Below are 22,177 nucleotides of genomic sequence, written 5' to 3'. Positions count from 1 at the left end.
TTCTTTCAACGCTATCGACGCAAAAAGTCTCGATGAAGACAAAATTGAAAGTTAATAATGAACATCGCGGATGGAAAAAAAATTTGAGTTTTTGTGGTACGCGAAATTGGAGGTCAAATGACAAACCACGCATCCCAATTATCTGGATTAAACGGAAAACTTCCATTTATAAAAACTGGGGTAATTAGAGGGTAGCTACGCAATACTTTAACAACCCGTATAATTTGGCAAATTAAGATCATCTCTGGAGTGAAAGACCCGTATACATTGCATTCACATATTAGGATAATGTAAGTTTACGAAGAAATATTAATGAATTAGATAAGATACTATTTCTCATATAAGTGATACGAAGAAAAACTTATGAAAAATATGTAAATTCCTGATCATCTCATTAATACATCGTATTCGTATAAAAAATATAAACTTACCAAGAAAGATATATGAATACATTTAAGATAATATTTCAGCCAAGAAATAATTTTATTCATGAACCACTTTATTCATAAATTACTTAATTTGTTTATGAATGAAGGGAATATTAAATGTAGGTAATAAGTATCGTTTGCACAGGTACCGACGAGGGGAACTCCTCAAAGTGTTATGTCAATTTATTCAAGAGACTTCATCACATTACGGACCATTTATCTAAACATTCACTCATTGCCTGAACATTCACACATTACCTGAACATACACCCCATTTTGTGTGCAGATGATTAATCGTCCGAAAGATATTGACACGAGAAGTTGCTCTCGAAATAAAGTATTAGAACCACTTGACTCGTGTCATCTTGTTAACGACGAAACGACAACGAACGCGAAAAAGTGAACAACGAAACTTTCACCGAAATCGAGGTGAACCCGCCGTACCGGTTCCCGCGAAAAAGTTCATACGTGACCCGGCCATGATCAGCGGTTGCGTGGCAGACATAAAACGGCATCCGTGGCACCGGGTGCCAGGCAAAGACACCGATGGACAATCCGTTGCTCTTCGCGTAAAAACCGATCGGACGACCCTGGCAGAACCTGATCCGATTCCCCAAAGACCGGGACGATCATTTCGAGTCGGCAATAATGCGCTTTTAAGAATCAGACGACAGTATGATGGTGTCAGCATCGAAGTTCCTCGCACAGTCTTTCGCGAAAAGTTATTGGTGAAAAAGAGTAGCTATATGCGACGATTCCGCAATTGATAGAGGATTGATTGAAAGGTTAAGTACACGAGTGGTCCGATCATTGTTTTTCATGGATTTGATATAAGTTTTAGAGTGTTTGATATAATTCGTTTAAACTTGTTTGTTAATAAGTTTGATTTGATATAAGTTTAAACATTGAACTTGTATCAGTATCAGTATGCCTAATCAAAATCCAATAATGAAATGAACGAAGCGAAACGCGGTTCACGCGTAATTTCCACGGACCAACCACGAATCCTCGAGTAAACGAATGATCACCGATTACCGACCACGGGTTACAATCGAGACTTCGATTTCAATTAATTCCTCTCGTTAACCGCAACGAGAGCAAACGGTTCGGCCAAAAAGTCCCAAAGAATTTTCATTAACGGCCGAACCGACTAACCGAGCTACGCGCAAACGTTTCGTTCGTAAACCCTGGTAGAATCGTTTCCAATTACACTTACTCCGGCCGCAAACTGCGTTAAACACTGAAATACGCCACAACGCGATGTCGTATGTTCGTGGGTCTCGATCGTTAACGTCGATTCTCTGGCTCCCTCGTTTCGACGCACGTCGGATAAAAAATAATTGAAACTGCCAACGGAGCCAGTTACCCTGACACGCCCCCAAAACTTTCTCGTGCATAATTTTCTTAAACTCCCGAAAGACTCTTTGGAAACGCATCAATTTCGTGTTTGAATCAATTTGTCATAATTTTAAGCATTAATTCATAATTACGAAAGGAAAACATGATAAACGTAAATTATTGGGTAGACGAATGTTGCGATGCAGGCATATCAAATGAGCAGCTGCATTGAAATTTCATTTTTTATTGAAACTATGAATATGTATATGAATTGAATAAATGATATAATTGGAATGAACTTGATGACTTTGAGGACCTTGATGTTCTTGATTATGAAAAGCATAGGAACCTTGGTGATGACAATGGGGACCTAGATGATACATATGACGATCTTGATGACGATGATGATGATTATGAGAATCTTGATGACGTTGATGATGACTATGTGAATCTTGATGACGTTGATGATGATTATGAGAATCTTTATGAACTTGATGATGGCTATGAAGATCTTCATGACATTGATTATGACTCTGAGGACGTTGAAGACTTCAATTATGACTCTGAGGACCATGACAATCTCAATTATGACTCTGAGGACGTTGAAGACCTCGATTATGACTTTGAGGACGTTGAAGACCACAATAATGACTCTGGGGACCTTGACAACCTCTGAGGACCTTGACAACCTCAATTGCGACTCTGAGGACGTTGAAGACTTCAATTATAACTCTGAGGACGTTGAAGACCTCGATTGTGACTCTGAGAACCTTGACAACCTCAATAATAACTTTGAGGATCTTGATAACCTCAATAATGCCTATGTATATCTTGACAACCCTAATGATGAATGAACCTTCATAAAAATTACCAAACCAAATAGCAATAATTTTAGTAAAGCAAATCGAATAAAATGGTCCAAAAAAAATTTCTTGGCATACGCCAATTAAATTCTTAATGATACTAATACACAGAGATGTACATAAGAATTGAGCATACGAACATCTCTCAGATCGTTGCAAATAGCAGTTAAATTTCAGCATGCATCTCCGTGAAATACAGGCGAATTTGAATGTCGGAAGTTGAATCGATAGTACATTGGTTGCAGGAGCAACTAGCGGCAAGAACAGACACTTCCTATGGTTGGCTGACTCGGAAAAATGCTGTTCATCGCCTGGTCAAGGGGTTAAGTAAAGACGTAGCATCATGCATGCCTATGGGAACTCCGGATAAGAGGCAACGATTAAATGTACCGCTTCTTTTGCCGTATGATCGCTGGTTGCATTTTATCACTTGTTTCTACATAAAATTATTCGAAGGTCTCAAAGATATATATTCCTCGAAAAATAATCTATTAAGACAATATTTCTATCTCAGTCTCATCGCACATCGATTTCACTGATCTCAATGTTAATAGTTCAATAATACGACCAATAGTGAATAATTTTAACAGTTCCATAATTCACGCGCTAGGATACCGTCCTCCTGGGACTCGAAGGAGGAGCGAATTCCTACGGGAGATCGTAGAAATCGCAAGATCTTTACTCTTGTTAAGTCCCGATTAAACTCCAGCATGGTCAAGTAGTTAGCGGCGTTGACTCGTTTAGCAAAGTCGAAATCGTAATCCACGCTCGAACGAGTCGAACACCCGCCTCTCTCGATAGGTGGTCCAGTTAGAATAACTACCACGATCAGGCTATCCCGTCGCGTTCACGTTCGTCTGTTATCCAGGAAAACCGATTTTCATTAACTCAAAGGGTTAATGAAAGTCGTGGAAGGTACTGATGTCAACCTACGACTTGGCGCGTGACTCAGGTGTTCAGACGAGCTCCGATTGGTCAAAATAGAAAAATGGACGTCTAGACTCACACGTATTGCATTGTCTCTTTATTGTCTATTATATTTGTTTTTAATTTTAAGCTTTAAAACTTGAAAATCTTTAAGTTTTTTGAAATTTTTAAGTTAAAAAGTTTTCTTTAAAACTTCTAAATTTAAAAAGTTGCAAGTTAGTACGATAACTCAGAAATCGTATAATAGGTCATGATGAAGTGTATCACTCGAAGCGGAAACATACATCTGCTACTGGAATAAGATTTTTTGCTGATCGTACATATCCGTTGGTAGCACTTTAAGGGTGAAGGGAACCAGAGAAAGAGCCAGGGGGACAAAAAAGAGGAGAAGAAACCTGTCCACCGATTCGATCATGGTTTTCCAACGCGTTCCCGCTCGATTACGCAATGGAGATCGCGATGGTGTCCCTTATAGGAAGCGGGCCTCGAGAAACTAGTCCGTAGAAATGTATTCCGGCGAAGCGAGAACAACAAATTACAGGCTGTAATCGATCTTTGCTAATGTGACGCGTCAGGAATGTCTATCCAGAGTTGCTCGATCGTGCCGACACCGCTGGAACACCGTCGGCATATTGATTTACGCGAAAATAAATCATTTCGTTCATCGTGCTACGTCCCACTTTCGCAGATAAAAAGACCAAACTTGTACGAACATCGGGAGAGGCAGAATAATCGAATACCTTCACGATAAATGATCGGCTGATATAAACAGAACCTCTCCAAAAATCAAGCACTGCTTTTATTAATTATAACAGGGAGTATTGTAAAAATTATTATAAAAGTAATGTGAAAAAATTTTAAGTCATTCAATTTGCTATTTAAGAATTTAATAGATTAAACATTTGTAAGGTTACGAATTTACAGATGTTTGTATATGCAACAATGAAATTCTTCGACGTTAAAAATATCGAGCAAAATCAACGTAGTCGTATTTAATCAAGAATTACTCACGGATAAAAATACGTAAAACCAATAAAGTCGCTTGCTAATTGCTGGCTAATCTAAATAAAACTATGCTTCATGACTCAATTATTCGGTCTTTCAATAGAATCGTAAGACGAAGAAAAAGTCATACGTGAATCACTCTAACCAAACTTAAAGAAAAAACGAGAAGGCAAGGAGAGCTAAGCGACACGTTTCACATTTCAAGTTTGCTCGACCGGATAAACTGTTTCCATCATTTGTGTAACTAACAAATTCACAAATTACAAATTTTCTGATCTGTAAACTTGTTAACTTTCAAAGCATTATATCGTCTGTTTTCCTTTTTAATATCGTTGATGTAATATATGATATTTCAGCATATACTTATTCATATCCCATATAGTGTTAGGTATGCATATATCAGAAACATTCTCAACAATAACCAGACTAATATAATAATACATAGACAGTAACAAAACATATTAAACAAAATAAGGTTTCGAAATTACATACACAAATGTCAATCCACAAGTTGGCGCATGCGGTCAACCCAAAGTAACTGAAGCTCTTCTAAACACCTGGGTTATCACCAACTATATGGGTTCACACCGCTACATATAAAAATTCCTCAGAACGTAACAATATATTAGGTGATCGACAAAAAATACAATTATCAATCAGATATGCTATGAGTTCGAAGGTTCATCCATACTTTAGAATGGTACCGAAACGCTCTACCAAACGAAAGTATTAACAAGATCCACTGTTAGTCCAGCAAAGAACGAGAAGCTATCCCTGCAGGATCTCACGATCTGGCAATAATCGTTGGTCTCTTCGCGGCTACAAGTGTGCTCGCGTGTGGTGTCTAGGAGGTCGGCTAAAAGAAGAGGGACATTCGGTGCGATGGCGCGCGGCAACTATGAAATTTCAGCGTGGCCATTACCGCGAATTCATTAAGGAACTTTTCTCGTCGCGCGGAAGGCAATACCTGCATATTAAGCGTAATTACGCTCTCTGTCCGCTTTGTGGCACAGCCGCGCACACATGCTGTAGCCGGGTGTAATATCGACGAGCACGTGAACGCATGCGCGCTATATTTTTACGTGCAACCCTCTTCCTCGGTTCTACACCCTACCGTGAGAGAGAGCAAGCTTTTAAAGACCTCCTCCGTCGCGGGGGGAAACGCTTCTCCTCGTTTAATTTATGTAGGAAGCTAGGAAACCCGGCGGAAAAAGGGCCGAACATGTGACGCGGCAAAAACCTTGGCTGCCGTTATAATTTATACCCTAAACGTCGCGTGTGTACGTGGCCATGCGCTTTCTAGCCACCATGCTTTTCGCCGCTTCGAACGCTTGGACGGCGAGTTTGACTTCTCTGGAGAAAATATGAAAAAATAGGACCACTTTCGTTTTAGGGACTTTTGAGGGTAGGGAAGTTTGAGGGTGATATGAGAATTTTGCCGATTTGAGGATTTATGAATTTGCAGTTGTACTGCCAATTCTAAAACTTGGAAATTTAAATATTTGAGTAATTTGAAAAATTTCCAAATTTCGGAATGTAGAAATTTTCAAACTTGAAAATTTAGAAATATGGTAATTTAGAAATAATTGGGATTTGAGAAGTTAGAAGTCTACCAGTTTTAAGACTTGGAAATTTAAAAATTTAGAAATTTGAATATATATAAATAAGAGATATAAAATTTGATGAGTTTTTTCCCTTCTATGATTTAGCAAACGAATTGGTCCTCGTGCTTAAGCACGTTTGCGAATGCTTTTTCCTGGTGTTCGACACACGGGAACGACAAGAATGTCGGGAACACCAGTCGAACGAATGGTAAAAGTTGTTTGATGAGTGTTACTTAACCTTTTCGGGTACCGCGAGTTAGATGATCAGTGAGAGTTTCAAATTTTTCAGGTAAATTAAAAAACTTTCACGCCAATAAAAGTTAACGTTAATCCTTCACTGTAAGATGATAGATAAACACTATTGTTCGTCAAAATTTAGTAACGTAATCTTTCATGAAACTAAATTATAATTACTATTTGAAACTAGATTATAATTAGTAAATTATAATTATTAAGATCTTGAACAAAAATTAAATTGTTATCAACAATTCGGGAGTTTCTAATTAACAGCAAAAATTACTCGTTGTTTCTAAGAAATTCAATGAAAAAATAAATTCTGAGTTTTTATTCGACAAAGTCAAATTAAAAATTACATTTATATTCTTAATTAAGAAGGTTGTAACAAACGACTGAAAGTTCCATTAATGTCTAAAATTGGTTTTCAATTTTTGATACAGCAAGGTTCATATAAAAATGAAACTTTACTCTTCTTCTAGACAATCATTCAATTAACAACTGCAGTTTAATTCGCAAATAAAAGAATTTAATTACTCATTAAACTCTAATTTTCAATTAGCGAATCATTCAATTAACAACTTCGATTTAATTGTCACTTAAAGAACGTTTAATTCTTAATTAAAAGTTAATGGTTAATTAGCATTCGATTCAATTAAAAACATAATTATACGAAATTCTGACTTATATCACCTATAATTTCACAAACATTGTCCGCAATAAAAAATGATTTACTGTGTAATTAAATGAATCTTCTCTTTCGATTAAGGGTGTCGAAATTCGTGAAGCGAATAACAATTCTAATAAAAACGAACTTGTTGAAAATTTTTCGCGTTAACTTAGCTACGTCGCAGCATCTTTCGTTTTTTGAGAGAAAAGACGGGGAAAGATGGGAAAGAGAAACGGCAAAAGAAACGGTGTTATAAATAAAACCGAAACTCAGCGGTACATTAAAGTACGTGTGTTCTCCGCGCGTATCCATCCGTTCAACGCAACGATTTATCCGACAATCAAGAAAAGTCAAGGGTACAATAAAAGAGAACCTACGTGTTCTTGGTGCAACCTCCGAAAAATAGTAAACGTCAAAATTTTATACCAAAACTCAGGCTTTGTTCAGATGACCAAATTTTTAATTTTATCTAATACGTTCAATAAATTGTGGAAGATTTACTTTTGAAGATAGATATACAATTTGTGGACTCTGGATAGACTTTGTGGATCATGGTACAAATTTGGAAATTTAACACGAAAGTCCGAAGATTTAAAATCTTAATAATTTAAGATCTCAAAAATGTCGAAGTCCCAACAACCGCGATCAGCGCCGTTCCTCCGGTCCATCACTGCTCCTATCGATTAAATTGGCAAACGAGATCGTCGCCTAGCTATAGGTCTCTGTTTCCCACAGACTGTTCCTCGTCGAAGAAGAAGAAGAAGAAGCGACAACGGGAGCAACAAGACTGGGCGGTAGGAAAGAGAAATAATAAAAAGGACCGTGGCAAAAGGCTGCTTTAGCCCGGCCAGATCCCGCCCGGACGATAACGGGAGGACACATCGCCACCTCGGCGCGACGATCGTAAAACTTGGTCAGGTAAAGGCGCGGTTCGTTTGAGACCTGCTGCTAGAAGGACGGACGGGAGCTGCTTATAGTTTAGGTATTATAGTCTGGACCGATGCCTCCTCTGCTCTGTCTATCGCGAGGACTGCACGTACCGTACGTGTTCCCTTCGGGGTGGTCCTCGCGACGACATCGGTTCATTAATCGGCCAGATACCCGAGAAAAATGCGCTTTTACGGCCCCACTCCTCGCTTCGATCCTGATCATCCGACCACGGTACACGTCCTGACGAGAAACACCAGTTCCCCTTGGTAGCTTCCTTTACTATCGGAACCATTGCAATTCGATAACTCCCGATTTCGTTTTAAACCACTCGTATTACTGAATCAAGGTTCGACTCGTTTGTCGTTCTTGGGGATATTTCAATGAAGCAGCTACCGATGGCAAACCATGAGTTGGCGCGGGAGATCGAACCCCTGCAGGTCAACATCGGTTTCTTTATCGCTACTTTTTCTTAATTTAAGAGATTTAAGCATTTTTCTTAATTTGTCGGAGGTTTGTAGCTTATGACAATGGATTACTCGCGTATTCAACCGATGTATAATGTATAATTATTTTAAAACAGTAAGACAATACACATTTATTATGTTGATGAGAAGCATGTTTCTATAAAACCACCTCGACAATTTTTATAACGTAACATAAGGCTAATATTTTATATGTTAAATAATACAACTGCTATTTTCTTTTGTTTGGTTGTCCATATAAGGGCGAAATTTGGTATAATACTAGATAGTTCCTAAGAAGTATTTTATGCAATGAGCAGCATAATATTACTTTTTATATTTTAACATATGTGTTATGAAATACAGTGAGTGCGTATGAATAAATTAGTTAATAGAAAGGTTTGGCATTTCACATGAGACGGCCATCATTAGTCATCGGATATGTCAACATCGCAACACGTGAGGTTCTGCGCTATTCGAAATATGTAACTTCAATTGATCAGTATTATATTGAATAAACGAACAGTTAACGTTTATTTACTGCACTATTCGTTTGTTATAATTAATATTAGTTTACACTTTAGTCATGCAAAAATGCATATATTCTTATCTTATATCTTTTAGTTGAAGTTGCAAAATTTTTCACAAATTAAATTTCTTGATACAAATTTCAATGAGAAATGGTGTTCAGCCTTCTTAATTATTTCTCCCTCAACGAATTTGTGCAAAAGAAACAAGAATTTTCATCGATTTTCAACATTTTCTCAAAAGAATCATTGAAAACAGAGAGGTACGTCTTCACAGTTCCTTTGCTCGATTTTGAATCAACGTCCATTTCGAAGCGAAACTGTGCCAACAGTTCTCTAACAATGAACTATCATCCGATAATTAATTACTGACCGCGCAAGCTACCTTGTGTGCACACAATTCACAGCAGTTTCGAGGTATCTAATTATATGGAGAACTCCTGTTTCACAGTTTTGCTTGTCTGATTCTTCATCGAATTTCGTACGAGGGGAATTTTTCTAAAAATACCCGTTGCTGGTTCTTACGGTCTTTAGGTGATTAATGAATGCGTGGCAGAACAGGAAGTAATGCGATGGTCTTCGAAATGCCGAAACTTACGACTCCTTGTGTGTTTTTAGGATGACTGAGATTAATGTCAAATAGTGTTTCCTTCCATGTATGCTCTTATTAATATTGTATCTACTAACATGATACGTTTGCTTTATTTTTGGTACAGAATGCACATGTGTGCTTCTTAGAGGCAACATGAATAAATAAATTATAGTTAAGACCACTGTGTAATATTTAAGTTCACTATGTTCTTTGTTTTATTATTTATTATACACACATCAAATTATTACATAATTTCCAATATTAATATATCTTACAAAACTTCGATTTCTATAGAAATATCGGACAAGTTAACAATTATAACAAGAATTTATAACATCGATTTCAGCAGGGTTAATAATGTTACATCGATAACTATAACATTTCTTAAATAACAATGATTATAAAACACGACTTGCGTATTGCAATAAATTTAAGTCAACCCAAGATTTATAAATGAACTTTAACCTATATGTGCATCAAGCTAATTAGAGAACTATTCACATGACTACCAATCACGACTATTTATATTAAGATCATCTCACGCAGTCAGTGACATTTATTGCCTTCTAATCGATTTCAATATTCACATTCTCAAATATGTATAATGAAGTCTACATGTTTGTACATTTTTCTTCATATTTACAGTATCAACCTTTCGTAAATAAAATAATAAAGATTCAAACATACACCAACACATAGTTATTTCCCATTACTTTCCTTCAATTTATGGATATAGTTTCACGAAGAAATCCGCGAATCTATGAAACGTAAGGAAGCAGAAGAAACGAGGAGGCCGTAATGAGAGTGCTAATGAAGGATAGCTAAGTTCTTGTCAAGTTTCAAGTAGCCTGCACCTGTCTTCTCTCTTCGTACGAACTCTCGCGTCTCTCGAACCTAACGAACCTCCTTCTCGATTTCTTGACTAATTTCTTGCCGGCCCTTCCACACGCAGGAATTTATATGCGAAACGCCCACGTGAAACGCCAATAAACATCCAGGCCCGAAGGACGATCCTTCTGAACGAGCTGTTGAATCTCCGAGTGTTTCTTTTATGACTTTATTGCGCGAACGATACATAACCAAACTTTTATATGAACTGGTATCCTCGTTAGGATCGCTAGATTTAAAGTTCAAAGACTACTTTGATCTCTACTTTGAAATCGTATATTACGAATTCTAAGGATCTTCGCAAATTTTAGAGATATGAGACAAGAATTTTTATTTATTTATAGTAATTTTAAGGTTGTATCGTACTGTGCGTCTTTGGGAAGTTGGCGCACGAGCCAACACGATGTGCATTGTTTAGTGCCAACTTAGACATAGATACACTTATTAGTTAGTAATAATACAAGATACAAAATTATCAACCCAACCTAACCTAACCTAACCAAAATCTTTAACACTAAATCTACCGACGTGCATTACACACTTCCTCTCAAATTAAAAGTGAAATTGAAAAATAAATAAACAAGTGATAAAACATAAATTAATATACACTTTAATTCTATATCTTCATGAAAATTAACAAAGATTCTAAAGAAATTATCTTAATAAATTTTATAAGTTAAAAACTTGTAAAAGGGTTATTTGATCTTCTTGATAGTTTGTGATCTCCAAAGAACCTAACCTCCACAATTTCAATTTTATTAAATACTCCGCAAAATCCAGAAAGTCTAACAGATCTAATGCTCGAATGGATTTGACGACCCTTAACCTATCTGTCTAACCTTTACGCCGGTAACCGTAAAACGGTAAATCAATGTCGGTGTATAAACGCAGTTGGAAGGATTAAGGAGTCCTTCGAACAAATATTACGTCTTGGATCGGTTGTTTTACATGCGAATCCTGGTGTTTCGAGAGGCGAGCGAGCCACGGGTGCCCCGCTGTTATCGGCATTTAGCGTTCTCGTCGCTGGCGATCGCAAGATAACAAACGGCTAAGCGTTAAACGGGCAACCACCTGAGCGGCGAAGCTGGTCCCCGATGCTCCCTCGGGGCGAAGGCGCGGGTGTCCCATAACGCGATAAAAATGATTAAGATCGAATTACGCGAAGGAGGTCCGCCATTACCACGATGATCTATCGACGGGCTTCCGTCCGTCGTATTTCATTCGTGGCAGTTTAAACGGCGCGGCGGACGCGCGTGAAAAATCACGTGGCCGTGGATGGCATTTAATCGCGTGTCGCTACTGATTCGCTGGTAAATCGCGGGAGAAGTCGCGACGCGGATTAACCTCATCAGAAATTAATTGATTAAGGCTACGATGAAAAATTGTCGTGACACGATTTGTAGCTTTTATCTTATTGCACACCTGTTTGTCATTTGTATCGTACAGGGCGTATTCTGTTTTAAACCCCTTTATGTAAATTCAATTCTCATATTTGAAAATATACATTTCTGTTAACTATAATCGCTGATTTACATTACATAAATTTTAGATTATATAGAATAAATTATAAATTTTACATTACATAGAATATTTTGCTTGCAATTATTTTTACTCATTGATATCGTCTTTCTTGAAAGAACGACTATTTTTAATTAATTATATTATAAGCTGCTATGAAATATAATTTCCAAACACAATTTGTGAATATAAGAAACTTGTAATAGATACTAGGTATAACTTGCTGACAGGAAACTAATTTGCTAGATAAGAGATATTGAAATAAAATCATTTGAATTAACATTATCAGTGAATAACGTGTTGGAGAAAGCACCTGAAACTGAGTGCAATTCTGTTATCGAAGCGTTTAGTACTTTTGTGGTGATATGTGTTATAGTGGTTTCTCAAAGCGTCGAAAGATCGAATTTAGATTGGTGCAGTGAGAACAAGCGAGTGATATCTATCCTGTGATTATTACAGCCATGGTTGTATTTGCATTAATTAATTATTTAGTTAAGCAATCCTGTGCAATGATTTTGATAATCAACATATTATATAACGAAGATATCGAGTAATTTAAGCATATTTCTATTTTAAAAAATTATGTTTCAAACTTCAAATATACAGCAACAAATACGCTCGAAACGTTTATTACCCGCAAACTACTCTCTAAGCGTTGAATTTTATTTTTACTATCAATTATATAGCTTCATGATTTTTTTTCTAGTTAATAGTTACATTAAACTCGCAATAATAAGCAGCCATTTTAATTTTAAAGCTTCGTATTAAATTTACGAACGACACGTCCGACCTTTAAACCGCTTGTTAGACAGAAAACTCTACGACTCTGACTATCATTACCATCTTGTCATTTTGATTTTATAGTAGAAAATCTCGACGATCACGTAGATCGTTGACTTCTATTCGATTTCTGGTTGTTCAAAATAAAATTCACTTCACCGCGTTGTGTAATTTCAATTTTATGTGTCACCTCACAGTCTCATAATTATATTTTATAAATATATTTGAATTTTCGCCTAATCATGATACTGAGAATATTATCCTACTTTATCTGTCTTCAATCGAGAAATGAAGAAAATTGTTTATGTTATAAGATCACCCTTAGAAACTTGCTTACTATCCAAACTCACTAATATTTTATCAAAGGATGTCTTTGATTATTTTCATATTTATTCTTGTCACCTCAATTTCATTCATTTTCATATTTATTCTCTTTTCTCTTTGTAAAGAAGTTAACATATCTTTGATTATTTTCATATTTATTTTTGACATTACAATTTCATTAATTGCATTTATCTTTCCATTCGCAAAGAAATGATCCACTTGTACTTAACTTTGCACGTCGAATTTGATCTCTCACAAGCTGAAGAGTCCGACGAAGGATTTACAAACACGGGTCTAAACAGACCCAGTCAGAGTCCTGCGAGGGTTAAACGGTAAAGAGATCCGTAAAAAAAATGCGTCTTCGTTCTCACCTGAGTCGGCGGTTTCTAGCGATCGTGAGATAACAGGAGCGAGCGTTAAAGCTCGCAATCGCGCGCGGCGCAAGGTCGATCTCGATGCTGGAGACAGGTTTCGCGAGGGAGTGAGGGCTGTGCGATCTTCAGTCCCGGGGCAACTTTTCTTCCCGAAAGTCCCTCGTTTTCGGCCGGGAAGTTGAAGACGCGCCGGACGGGCCACAGCGACACGAGTTTACTTTTATTTAAACGTTCCTTCCTTCCTTTTATTTAGGGCCTGACCCAAGGGCGCTCATTTTGTTCCTTTGCCGGCGCTGACCGGTGTCCACCGGCTCTGAATTAATAGCCTCGCGTTTTTCGCCGTGCTGTGGCTAATATACGCGCGCGTTTCTCCCTCCTCAACCTCTGTCCTTCCTCGTTTTTCTCTTCCTTCCTGCCGCGACCACCTTTCCCCGTCTGCGTGCACAGACTCTATACGCCCCGACGGTTACACCAGCGCGTTAAAAATGCCCGAGCCGTTTTCTCACGCCGCTACGAAGCTGCGTGTATGCGTGCTTTATTGCCACGCACCGCGGTCAACTTCTTTCTGATTGCGCGGTCATCTCACTTTGAACGCGATCTTCACCGACTTTTATACGTTCGTGTACTTCTGACCGAGATTTCGCTGGCGAGACTTTGCTTCCATGCGTGATTCTGTCAGTCATGTTTTACCCATTGTACTATTTTGACGAATCTTACACATTCGTACTTTAACTGTGATTTTACTCGAATTTTTGATACGCTTCTGTTTGGAGTTCAATTATAATTTACATAGTCGATTGCATAATACCAGATTGATATAATGAGTTATAATCGATATCTACAAGTTATCTAACAAGAAATAATCGTGATTAGAATTCACTCGTAATTGATATCAGTATCCAGAAGTCGTTTAATGAACAACAACTATAATCAGCATTAAACTGCAAGTTCTTCAAAGATAATTATAGTCAGTATCAGTACTCAGAGGATGTCCCACAGAAGATAATTAATATCAATATTCATGGTAATCACTCGTAATCAATATAAATCTCTACGAGTCGATGACAAATGAATCAGCATTAATGTCCACCGATCTTATCATGTTATGTAATTATAGTCAGAGCACATGCTGCATTAATAATGGGCATTAATTCACTATGCAAAAATTGTATAAAAATTCCTGAATTTTGTTAACATATATTATGCATAAAATAGGATCCTAACTTATAAAATACTGAAACAAAGTTAACCTGTGCACAGTTGTTTGATAGCAGAAGTAATAGAACTACCATTCGGAGATCATCTTTCAAAGACTATAATCAATATCAAAGGTCGTTTCACGGAGGACGAATATAGTCATATCAGCAGTCAAAGCCTATTTTATAAGGGACAAATATAGCCGGCGTCAGTAACAACAGGGATAATGGCCGGTTTAAAAATGTTGATCCATGCGGGGTGTTTTCTCACGCGCGCGCCAACGACGTACCGAAAGTGATTTGTGCTCTCGGTCGTCGAGACGCGGTGCGCCTTCTTTCTGGTGGACGACCAACTACTGTCGGTGTCCCGGCTACGTTCAGAAATTTCTCTTCACTAGTCCTCACCGTATCAGCGATCTACGTCGTTTAGATGCAGTTAGATCTCCGGCCCTCTCATTAGCATATTCTCGGCTCGTATAATTTACCGCATGATAAACAGTTTAAGTAGGTAAGCGACGTGATAGCTCATCGTCGTCCCGACATTCCTCTCAATGTCGGCTAAGTAATACCGACCATTGCTTATTATATATCCTCGTGTCACCGTATCGGTTCAAAACTTCGCGAGATGCAAATCGCGTTTCCGCAAGTGATAACGTTCGTCATGTTTCCTTTTATCGCCGCAGCGATTTACTGGGTACATATATAGAGTGATAGAAATGGATACACAGAGTTTCAGTCCGTATTTCATTCACTGTGATATTGAAAGGGAACATGCGGTAAAATAAAGTAATTGAACGTGATCGGTACAATGGAAGTGTATACGTCTTAAAACACATTGAACCTCAAATCAGAGAGAATAATTAATCTGGAGAAATTAATCGTTAAATTTTTGAGTTTTTTCATTATTATCAGTTCAGTGGCAATATGATTTAATTATTCCAGCTTTTTAAATAGTTGCAATAGACTACATTTATAAAATTTAAGTATTGTAACATTTATGAATAAATTACAAGTCTAATGAACCAACATCTTCGAATACTTGAAATGATCAAAGATTTCAAGTACACAAATGAAACAATTTTTATGAAATATTAAGAGATTGTTTTCATGAAATATCAAAATTATTTTTAGCAAATAAAGTTCTCTGTGTAAAAGTTGTTTTGAACGAAGAGAATGGCTTGTAAATCGAGTAACCTTCAGTCTCAGACTAAACACGTAGAGTAAAAACACGGCAAGGAAGAAGCAAAGCGTAAAAAAATGGACACGAATAACGAGAAAAACGGTATCCAACACCCCATGGTGTACGGGTAAGTTCATGGGAGGGCAAGGAGCACGGCTGACCTCCCAGCAGACATATTAAAATGATGCAGGGAGAGGATCCCAGGAATGAAACTCGCAGAAACTCACGTTCGGTCCCTTGTCTGCCAAAACTATTTAAGGACGGCCGGCTGAAAGCGGGAATTCAGGGAGCGTGCGTCAAGTGAAACACCTCAGATCCTCCCTTGGATTGTTTGTAAACACGTTATTGTAATGGGACGAGAAATTCTGCTGGACGATGACCGACGAGAGAGAAGAAATCTGAGGCGGTGCTCTTTAACCTCGGAATAAATTCATGTTCTCATTCTTCAGAAGGTTTGCTGTTATGAACACTTCAGACTCCGTCAAAATTCAGATACATATATTTTCTCAAATACTTTCACACTGAAGTTACAGAAACAGGAGAAAATTATAGACAGGTGCAACTATAATGAAATGAAGGTAGTAAATTACGAAGCTAACATATTGAAGTGATGGTGAAAATGTAACAGGAATTACTAAAAGTATCATATCTTTCATTTGAACTTTCAATTGCTACTTTGTTGTAACATCAGAATAACTCATAGACTTCTTCCTTTTCCTTACTTAAAAACAAAATATATTTTTAAACTTGATGATCATTTTATTAACCTGTAAGTGACCATTTAGCAGTGAATTGAATTAATTTCGTTAACATCGTTTCCATGTCGGAATGAGGGGCGAATATCGGGAAATCTCGTTGAACAAGTCCCAGCTCAGATTATGACACCTAACGAGCATTTGTCCCGATATTTGAAACGCTATACACACGTCGTACTGGACTCGAATTAGCGGAGTTTGTTTCGAAACTGGAGGAACTAGTTTGTCCCGTTCGCACAAGTCGCTCGAACGGACAGGTAATCCATGGGGTGGTCAGGTGATGCGAAACTTTCCGTGAAAAAGATTTCTCTGAAGTGCGTTTAGAGAAGTCGAAGATTCGTGAATCATTTGCTAACATCCTGACTTTAATCCGTCAAAATGAACCTGAAAAGAAAACTCAAGTACCTAACTTACGCAATTGCATATTTATTATTATTCTTTCCTTGTTTCCGGGCAAGTAACGTTCACTAAAATAATTTACGGAATCTGGAGTAAACAGAGAGATAAAATATTTTATTCGAAATAAGTAGTAATTCTTTATGATTTATTTGGCTGGCAAACATTTCAGAATCGTGATTATAAATATCCGTAGATCTTGAATTATTTTCTGCGTACCTCGCATTCGCCACTATGTTGTGTTTTAATAGAAATACCGTCATGACGTGTTCGGTCCACGTTGAAAGACTTGTGCGCCGTCAACGCATAGTTAATATTTGACTCAATGTTACAAATGTTCCAAAGAAATTTCTACTACAGCCATATTTTAAGTTAAATATATCATTTATTACATATGCCGCGAAACACAGGGTGTTTCGTAAAACCGTTCGAACCGAGCGCTACTTTTAAACAATATGGCGGCACACAGATTATCTACAAAGTCGACGACGGAATTTAAATAGCTCAAATTAATCTATTCGAATTAGCAAATCGCGTGTCAAATATTCAGAAAAAGTTATTTGTATTTTGTCGGTAGTGTGTGCGAATATTTACGAGATTCTTTGTACAAGTGTATTATTTATAGAAATGTAAGTGTTGAAAAGAGACGTAATGAAAGAGCAAGACGATGAAAATAAATATTGTGAAAGTTACACAATTCGTGAGTCTCATTGCTTTCGAGCAACGAATTTCAAATCTGAACCAGGCAGTCGACACGGTGGCTGTCGTGGTTCTTTTTAGAGGCGGGTCGTGCTCAAACGCGACCAGCTTGTAATCTTCAGACGAGACAAGCCGCGCGATACACGTCCAGTATGACAGCACGTATGGTTATGAATAATGTGTCAGGAACCGGGTCCTGACGACCCATTGACGTCTAAATTCGCGTCGTCCAATCCTCGAAAAGATGCTCTCACCTCGATTACGTTGCCATTTTTTTTATATTCGAGAAATTTGCGATCCTTAAGTATTTGAAGTATGGTTCTACAAACCAATGATTAGTTTCTTTTTATTTTTTAATAAAATTCGTAAATAATTGGAGTATATTGAGGCTAGAAAGAAATTAATGTTTCTCTTTAATTTTTTAGTACTCGCTATTATCTGCATACATAACTTTTGAACAAGTGTTCTTTCACTACATTTGTATCGTCCTAATTTCATTATATTCTTTTGAATATTACCAATAAAGAATTTAAAAATTTAAAGAACTAAGGGGAAGTAAAGAGAAAAGAACTAAAGAGAATTTTTTTTTAAATAAAACTAGAAATTGTACTTGAATTTTAACGTAAAGGAATTAAAAAATTGCCATAAATATAGGGAAGAATTATAAACAGTAATAGTACATATTTCGACCTAAAATGTTAGTTAAATTTTTATAAATAATTCTACCCAAGTAAAAATGTTAAGATAGCGATTTTAGTTGCCAACCTAATATATTGTAATGATTATATAGACTGGGTAGTTTACAGATTTTATGCCTTATTAGAGATTTTATGGGGATTTCAACGATGCCCTCAAAAGCAGTAAAACGTAGTATCTATAAAGTACGATACAATCTAACGACTTCGTATTTTTTGTTGAACGAAAGTTATTAAAATTCGTGAGGTCATTAATTAGTATCCCTTATTAAATTATACGGTTTTCACTAAATATCTATGATAGCAAGACACGTATTCTCGCAAAATTGCTATAACTATAACTTTTCGGTTTAAAACGTTTGAAAGTTTGTTCCTTTTAGTTGCTAACGATTTTAAAAACATGTAAATTACTGTAATCAGTTTCTAATCGTATAGTGGAAGGTTCTTAACATTTTCTGCTGCAAGGATAATTAGAAGTGTAACGAACGTAGCTCAATGTTAGGGCCTAATATTAGTTGATTTTTAAATTATAGCTTCACAGTTATTACTTATGAAGACTTAATGAATAACAAGCAAACAAGACTTGGACCTCACCAGTTACATGATGTTCAAAAACCTGTTTTAAACTTGTTATCATAAGGAAAGTTTCTTGCACAGCATCGGGAAGAATGCCGTCGGAGGTCAGAAATCATGCATTCTACATTAACCCATTAAGAGTCAAACAATTTTACTATATATTTTGTCATTCTATGAAATCAATGAAGAAAAATAGAAAAGTTACTGAATCAATTTTTGAACTGTAATTTATTTACACCTCCTAAATTTTAAACGAATACCAAAAGAAAAGGAACTTGGTTGAAGAAAAATATTTTACTACATGTTACGTATAAGCAATGTTAGAAATATATATTAACGTAAATAATTTTTATTTAATCGTGAGTACTTGTCTCACGTTTAAAAATTCTTGATAAAAATTGTTGATAGAAAAGTAGTAACGTGTAAAAACACAAAAGACAGACTCAAGATAGTATAATTCTTGAAACATAAATGACAGACCTTCATCTATTACTTTGGATAAATATTACAATCTTCAAATACATATACTATTACCTTTTATATAATCTTTTACTAAGTGTTAAAAGAATGCAGCTTTTTACTTTCAAATATTTCACATATGAGGCTGTAAAAGTTGTAATAGTGTAAGTCATCTGATTAAGACACCAAGTGTTTTATCAAACTGACACATTTCGTTCACATCTCATGTTAATTCTATATGTTGTACAATATATGATTTGTGTCGGTCTTTCAATAGTGTCACAGATTGCACTACTTTCTTCAATAAATATGCATGTATACCTACGCCCGCTATAAAATGAGTCCTGACAAGCTACCAAAAAAAAATAGACAACGATTGGTCAACACAAAAAATTATTCCTCGCTTTACACAATACTTCCAGCACAAAAGAACAATTACTGCGATCATTCATACTAGTCAGATAAGAAAATAAAGCAAAATTTGCTTTCCTAGACTTGTTCTATTTCTAGAGCTCACTTTATGGCGGGAGTACAATACATGCTTGTCCAGACTTGGACATAAGACTGGGTCTGATTAATCTACAACTACAACAGCACCTTCCGGTCTAATCACACTGACCGTAGCGGCCACAACTGTTAATTGAATCATGCGATCAATGAGCGTTAAAGATGAAACTAAAGATACTCTACACATTCTTTTCGGTACACAAACGTTTTGTAAAACTTGACTTACACTACTTTCACCACCTCGTGTCGTGCCAATTGAAAAAACGGTGCAATGAAAGGGTCAATGACAACATTGTCACGCTGATGAGAACGAATCCTTCAGGATGTTCTGGCAAGAAACTTTCTGAGCGAAACGAAGGAAGAAAGAAAAGAGATTTGTTCACTCACCCTGTCGTACTGATGCGTCGCCGTGGCCGCTGAGAAGGATTGAAAAGGCGCCGGCCTGGCAGGACTGTGGTGGGCCGCATGCGGATTTGCGTGGGGATGGGTGTGCGGGGCCGCATGAGGGTGGGTCGGGTGCGGCGGCGGCGGTGGCCTCTGGTAGAGGTAAGGATAATATTGATACATCACCTCGGAACAGCTCATCACCCCGCCCGGGCCCGGCACCCCAGAGCCGGCCTGCCGACTTGCGTACCCGAACGTCGCACCACCCGTTCGTACACTACCTTTTATTTCCACTCTGTCCACTCGCCTACTCTGTCTTCTTCACGACTCGCACCTTTGTCGATCGTTCGACGATGGTTCACTTGGATATCGAGCACGCGACGAGTTCGAGAGGATCAGCGTCAGGCACGCATCTTCACGATGCACCGTTCATCGACGAGTCACCTCCGAGTTGCCTCCGAATCGTCCAAATTCGTTCGGTCGATCGAGTATCGGAGATCTTTCAAAAGATCTGCATGTTAACTCGAACCGACGGTTTTACAAGTTGCAAGAACCGACACTTTCTCGTACGAAAGGAGACGATGTAAACACGCGTTCACGACTGGTTTTCGAACACACTTAACGGTCACTGCGATCGCAAGAACGATGCTCCCGATTCACGCCGGGTCACCTTTACACTGACTTATGTTAGGTCCGGGTTAGGAACCGACAACTCGAACCACTGCTCCAACCGGAAGAGATGAAGTTTTTATTGTACGTTTGGAGCACGTGTTGGCAAGGTCACACTCGCTTCTTGTTTCTCTTGGCGTCCTTCTGATTCGACGTTCGTAACATCACACGGCTCGAATGCTCGAATCCTTTTGACTTCTTCAAATTATTTCTGGATGATTACTACGAATTTCGATCGAACGGTAAACTCGATGAACCGCAAACGGCCCAGACGTAGATCACAAGTTCAGACACTGGTCGCGCACCGAAATCCTGGTTCTCCACTCAAGTCATCCGATCGTCACTAACGCGGATGCTGATCGAAGACGAAGTCGAAGTACGAAACGAACCGAATGTCCAAAAGCATGCGGGACACTGTCAAGTTCAAGGGCTCGGTTTGTCCATAAGCAGGACGTCGTGGCGTAGTACACCTGGTTAACAGGGAGCTACCCTCGCGGCGAGAGACGTAACCGGACCGTATCGTGGCTGGTGATGTGTCTCTGATGGGCGAACACAGACTGAACCCCCCGGCCTCGTGTCACCCTCACCGTAGACCGGTGCGCCGTCTTTTTCCAACTGCACTCTCGTCGCAGCTCCGTCTTTTTCGCTTGCCGCGTGTTCTCTCCTTCCTCGCGAGGGTCAGGGCCTACCTGCCCCTTTCGTTCACCCCAAAAGAGGGGCTAACTGCGAAGGAAACGCCTCCTGGTAGTACCAGCACCGGCCAATCACCGTGCGGGAACAGCACGTCCAATGAGGCAACGTTTGCCACTCCTACGCCCGGTCGTCTCTGTATTGATCCCACAATGAACCCGACTGCTGTCCCGGTATTAAGAAGTTCCTACTTGGGTTAAACCATCCCTCCTCTCGCTCTCCTTACCTCCTCCTCTTTCGGTATCATCGCAGACCCGCTCTCCCTCTCCTGCTTCTTGATCGGCCAGCTACTACATTCTCTCTTCCCATCTCCTACGGCTTCTTGTCCTCTCTTCTCCTACCGTCGTCGCTCCGTCTCGCTCCGCTCGCGTAGGCAGCTCGGTTCGCCACCCTTTCGACGCTCGCAACCCCAAGCCTGCTCCGACTGAGCCGACGCCGCGCGCATAATGAGTCTTAATTAACAGTTTCGCGGTGTTTTGGGAAGCTTAATTTGCCGCGGCGAGCACAG

At 38.3% G+C, this 22,177-nt stretch overlaps 1 protein-coding gene and 1 long non-coding RNA gene across 3 annotated transcripts in view; one reads left to right on the top strand and one right to left on the bottom strand.

Annotated features, from left to right (window-relative positions):
• LOC143264279 (uncharacterized) overlaps positions 1–9,758 on the top strand; it is a 121,283-nt gene extending 111,525 nt beyond the window's left edge. The window contains exon 3 of the long non-coding RNA XR_013037891.1: positions 7,805–9,758. This is a non-coding gene — a long non-coding RNA (uncharacterized LOC143264279). The remainder of the gene's footprint in view (positions 1–7,804) is intronic.
• The window catches only part of vg (transcription factor vestigial), a 103,857-nt gene extending 82,125 nt beyond the window's left edge, over positions 1–21,732 (bottom strand). Inside the window, exon 1 of one of the 2 annotated variants that reach the window (XM_076530631.1) lies at positions 20,314–21,732. In XM_076530631.1, coding sequence (XP_076386746.1) covers positions 20,314–20,511 — 198 coding nt within the window. In that variant the 5' untranslated portion in view covers positions 20,512–21,732. The remainder of the gene's footprint in view (positions 1–20,313) is intronic. The other variant, XM_012280675.2, reaches the window with a different exon arrangement.
• Between the last annotated feature and the right edge of the window lie 445 nt (positions 21,733–22,177).

This window comes from Megachile rotundata, chromosome 1 (genome assembly GCF_050947335.1).
Source record: "Megachile rotundata isolate GNS110a chromosome 1, iyMegRotu1, whole genome shotgun sequence".
NCBI classification, from domain to species: domain Eukaryota; kingdom Metazoa; phylum Arthropoda; class Insecta; order Hymenoptera; family Megachilidae; genus Megachile; species Megachile rotundata.
The sequence above is the reverse complement of the archived record's forward strand: the minus strand, read 5'-3'. Positions and strand labels throughout refer to the sequence as shown.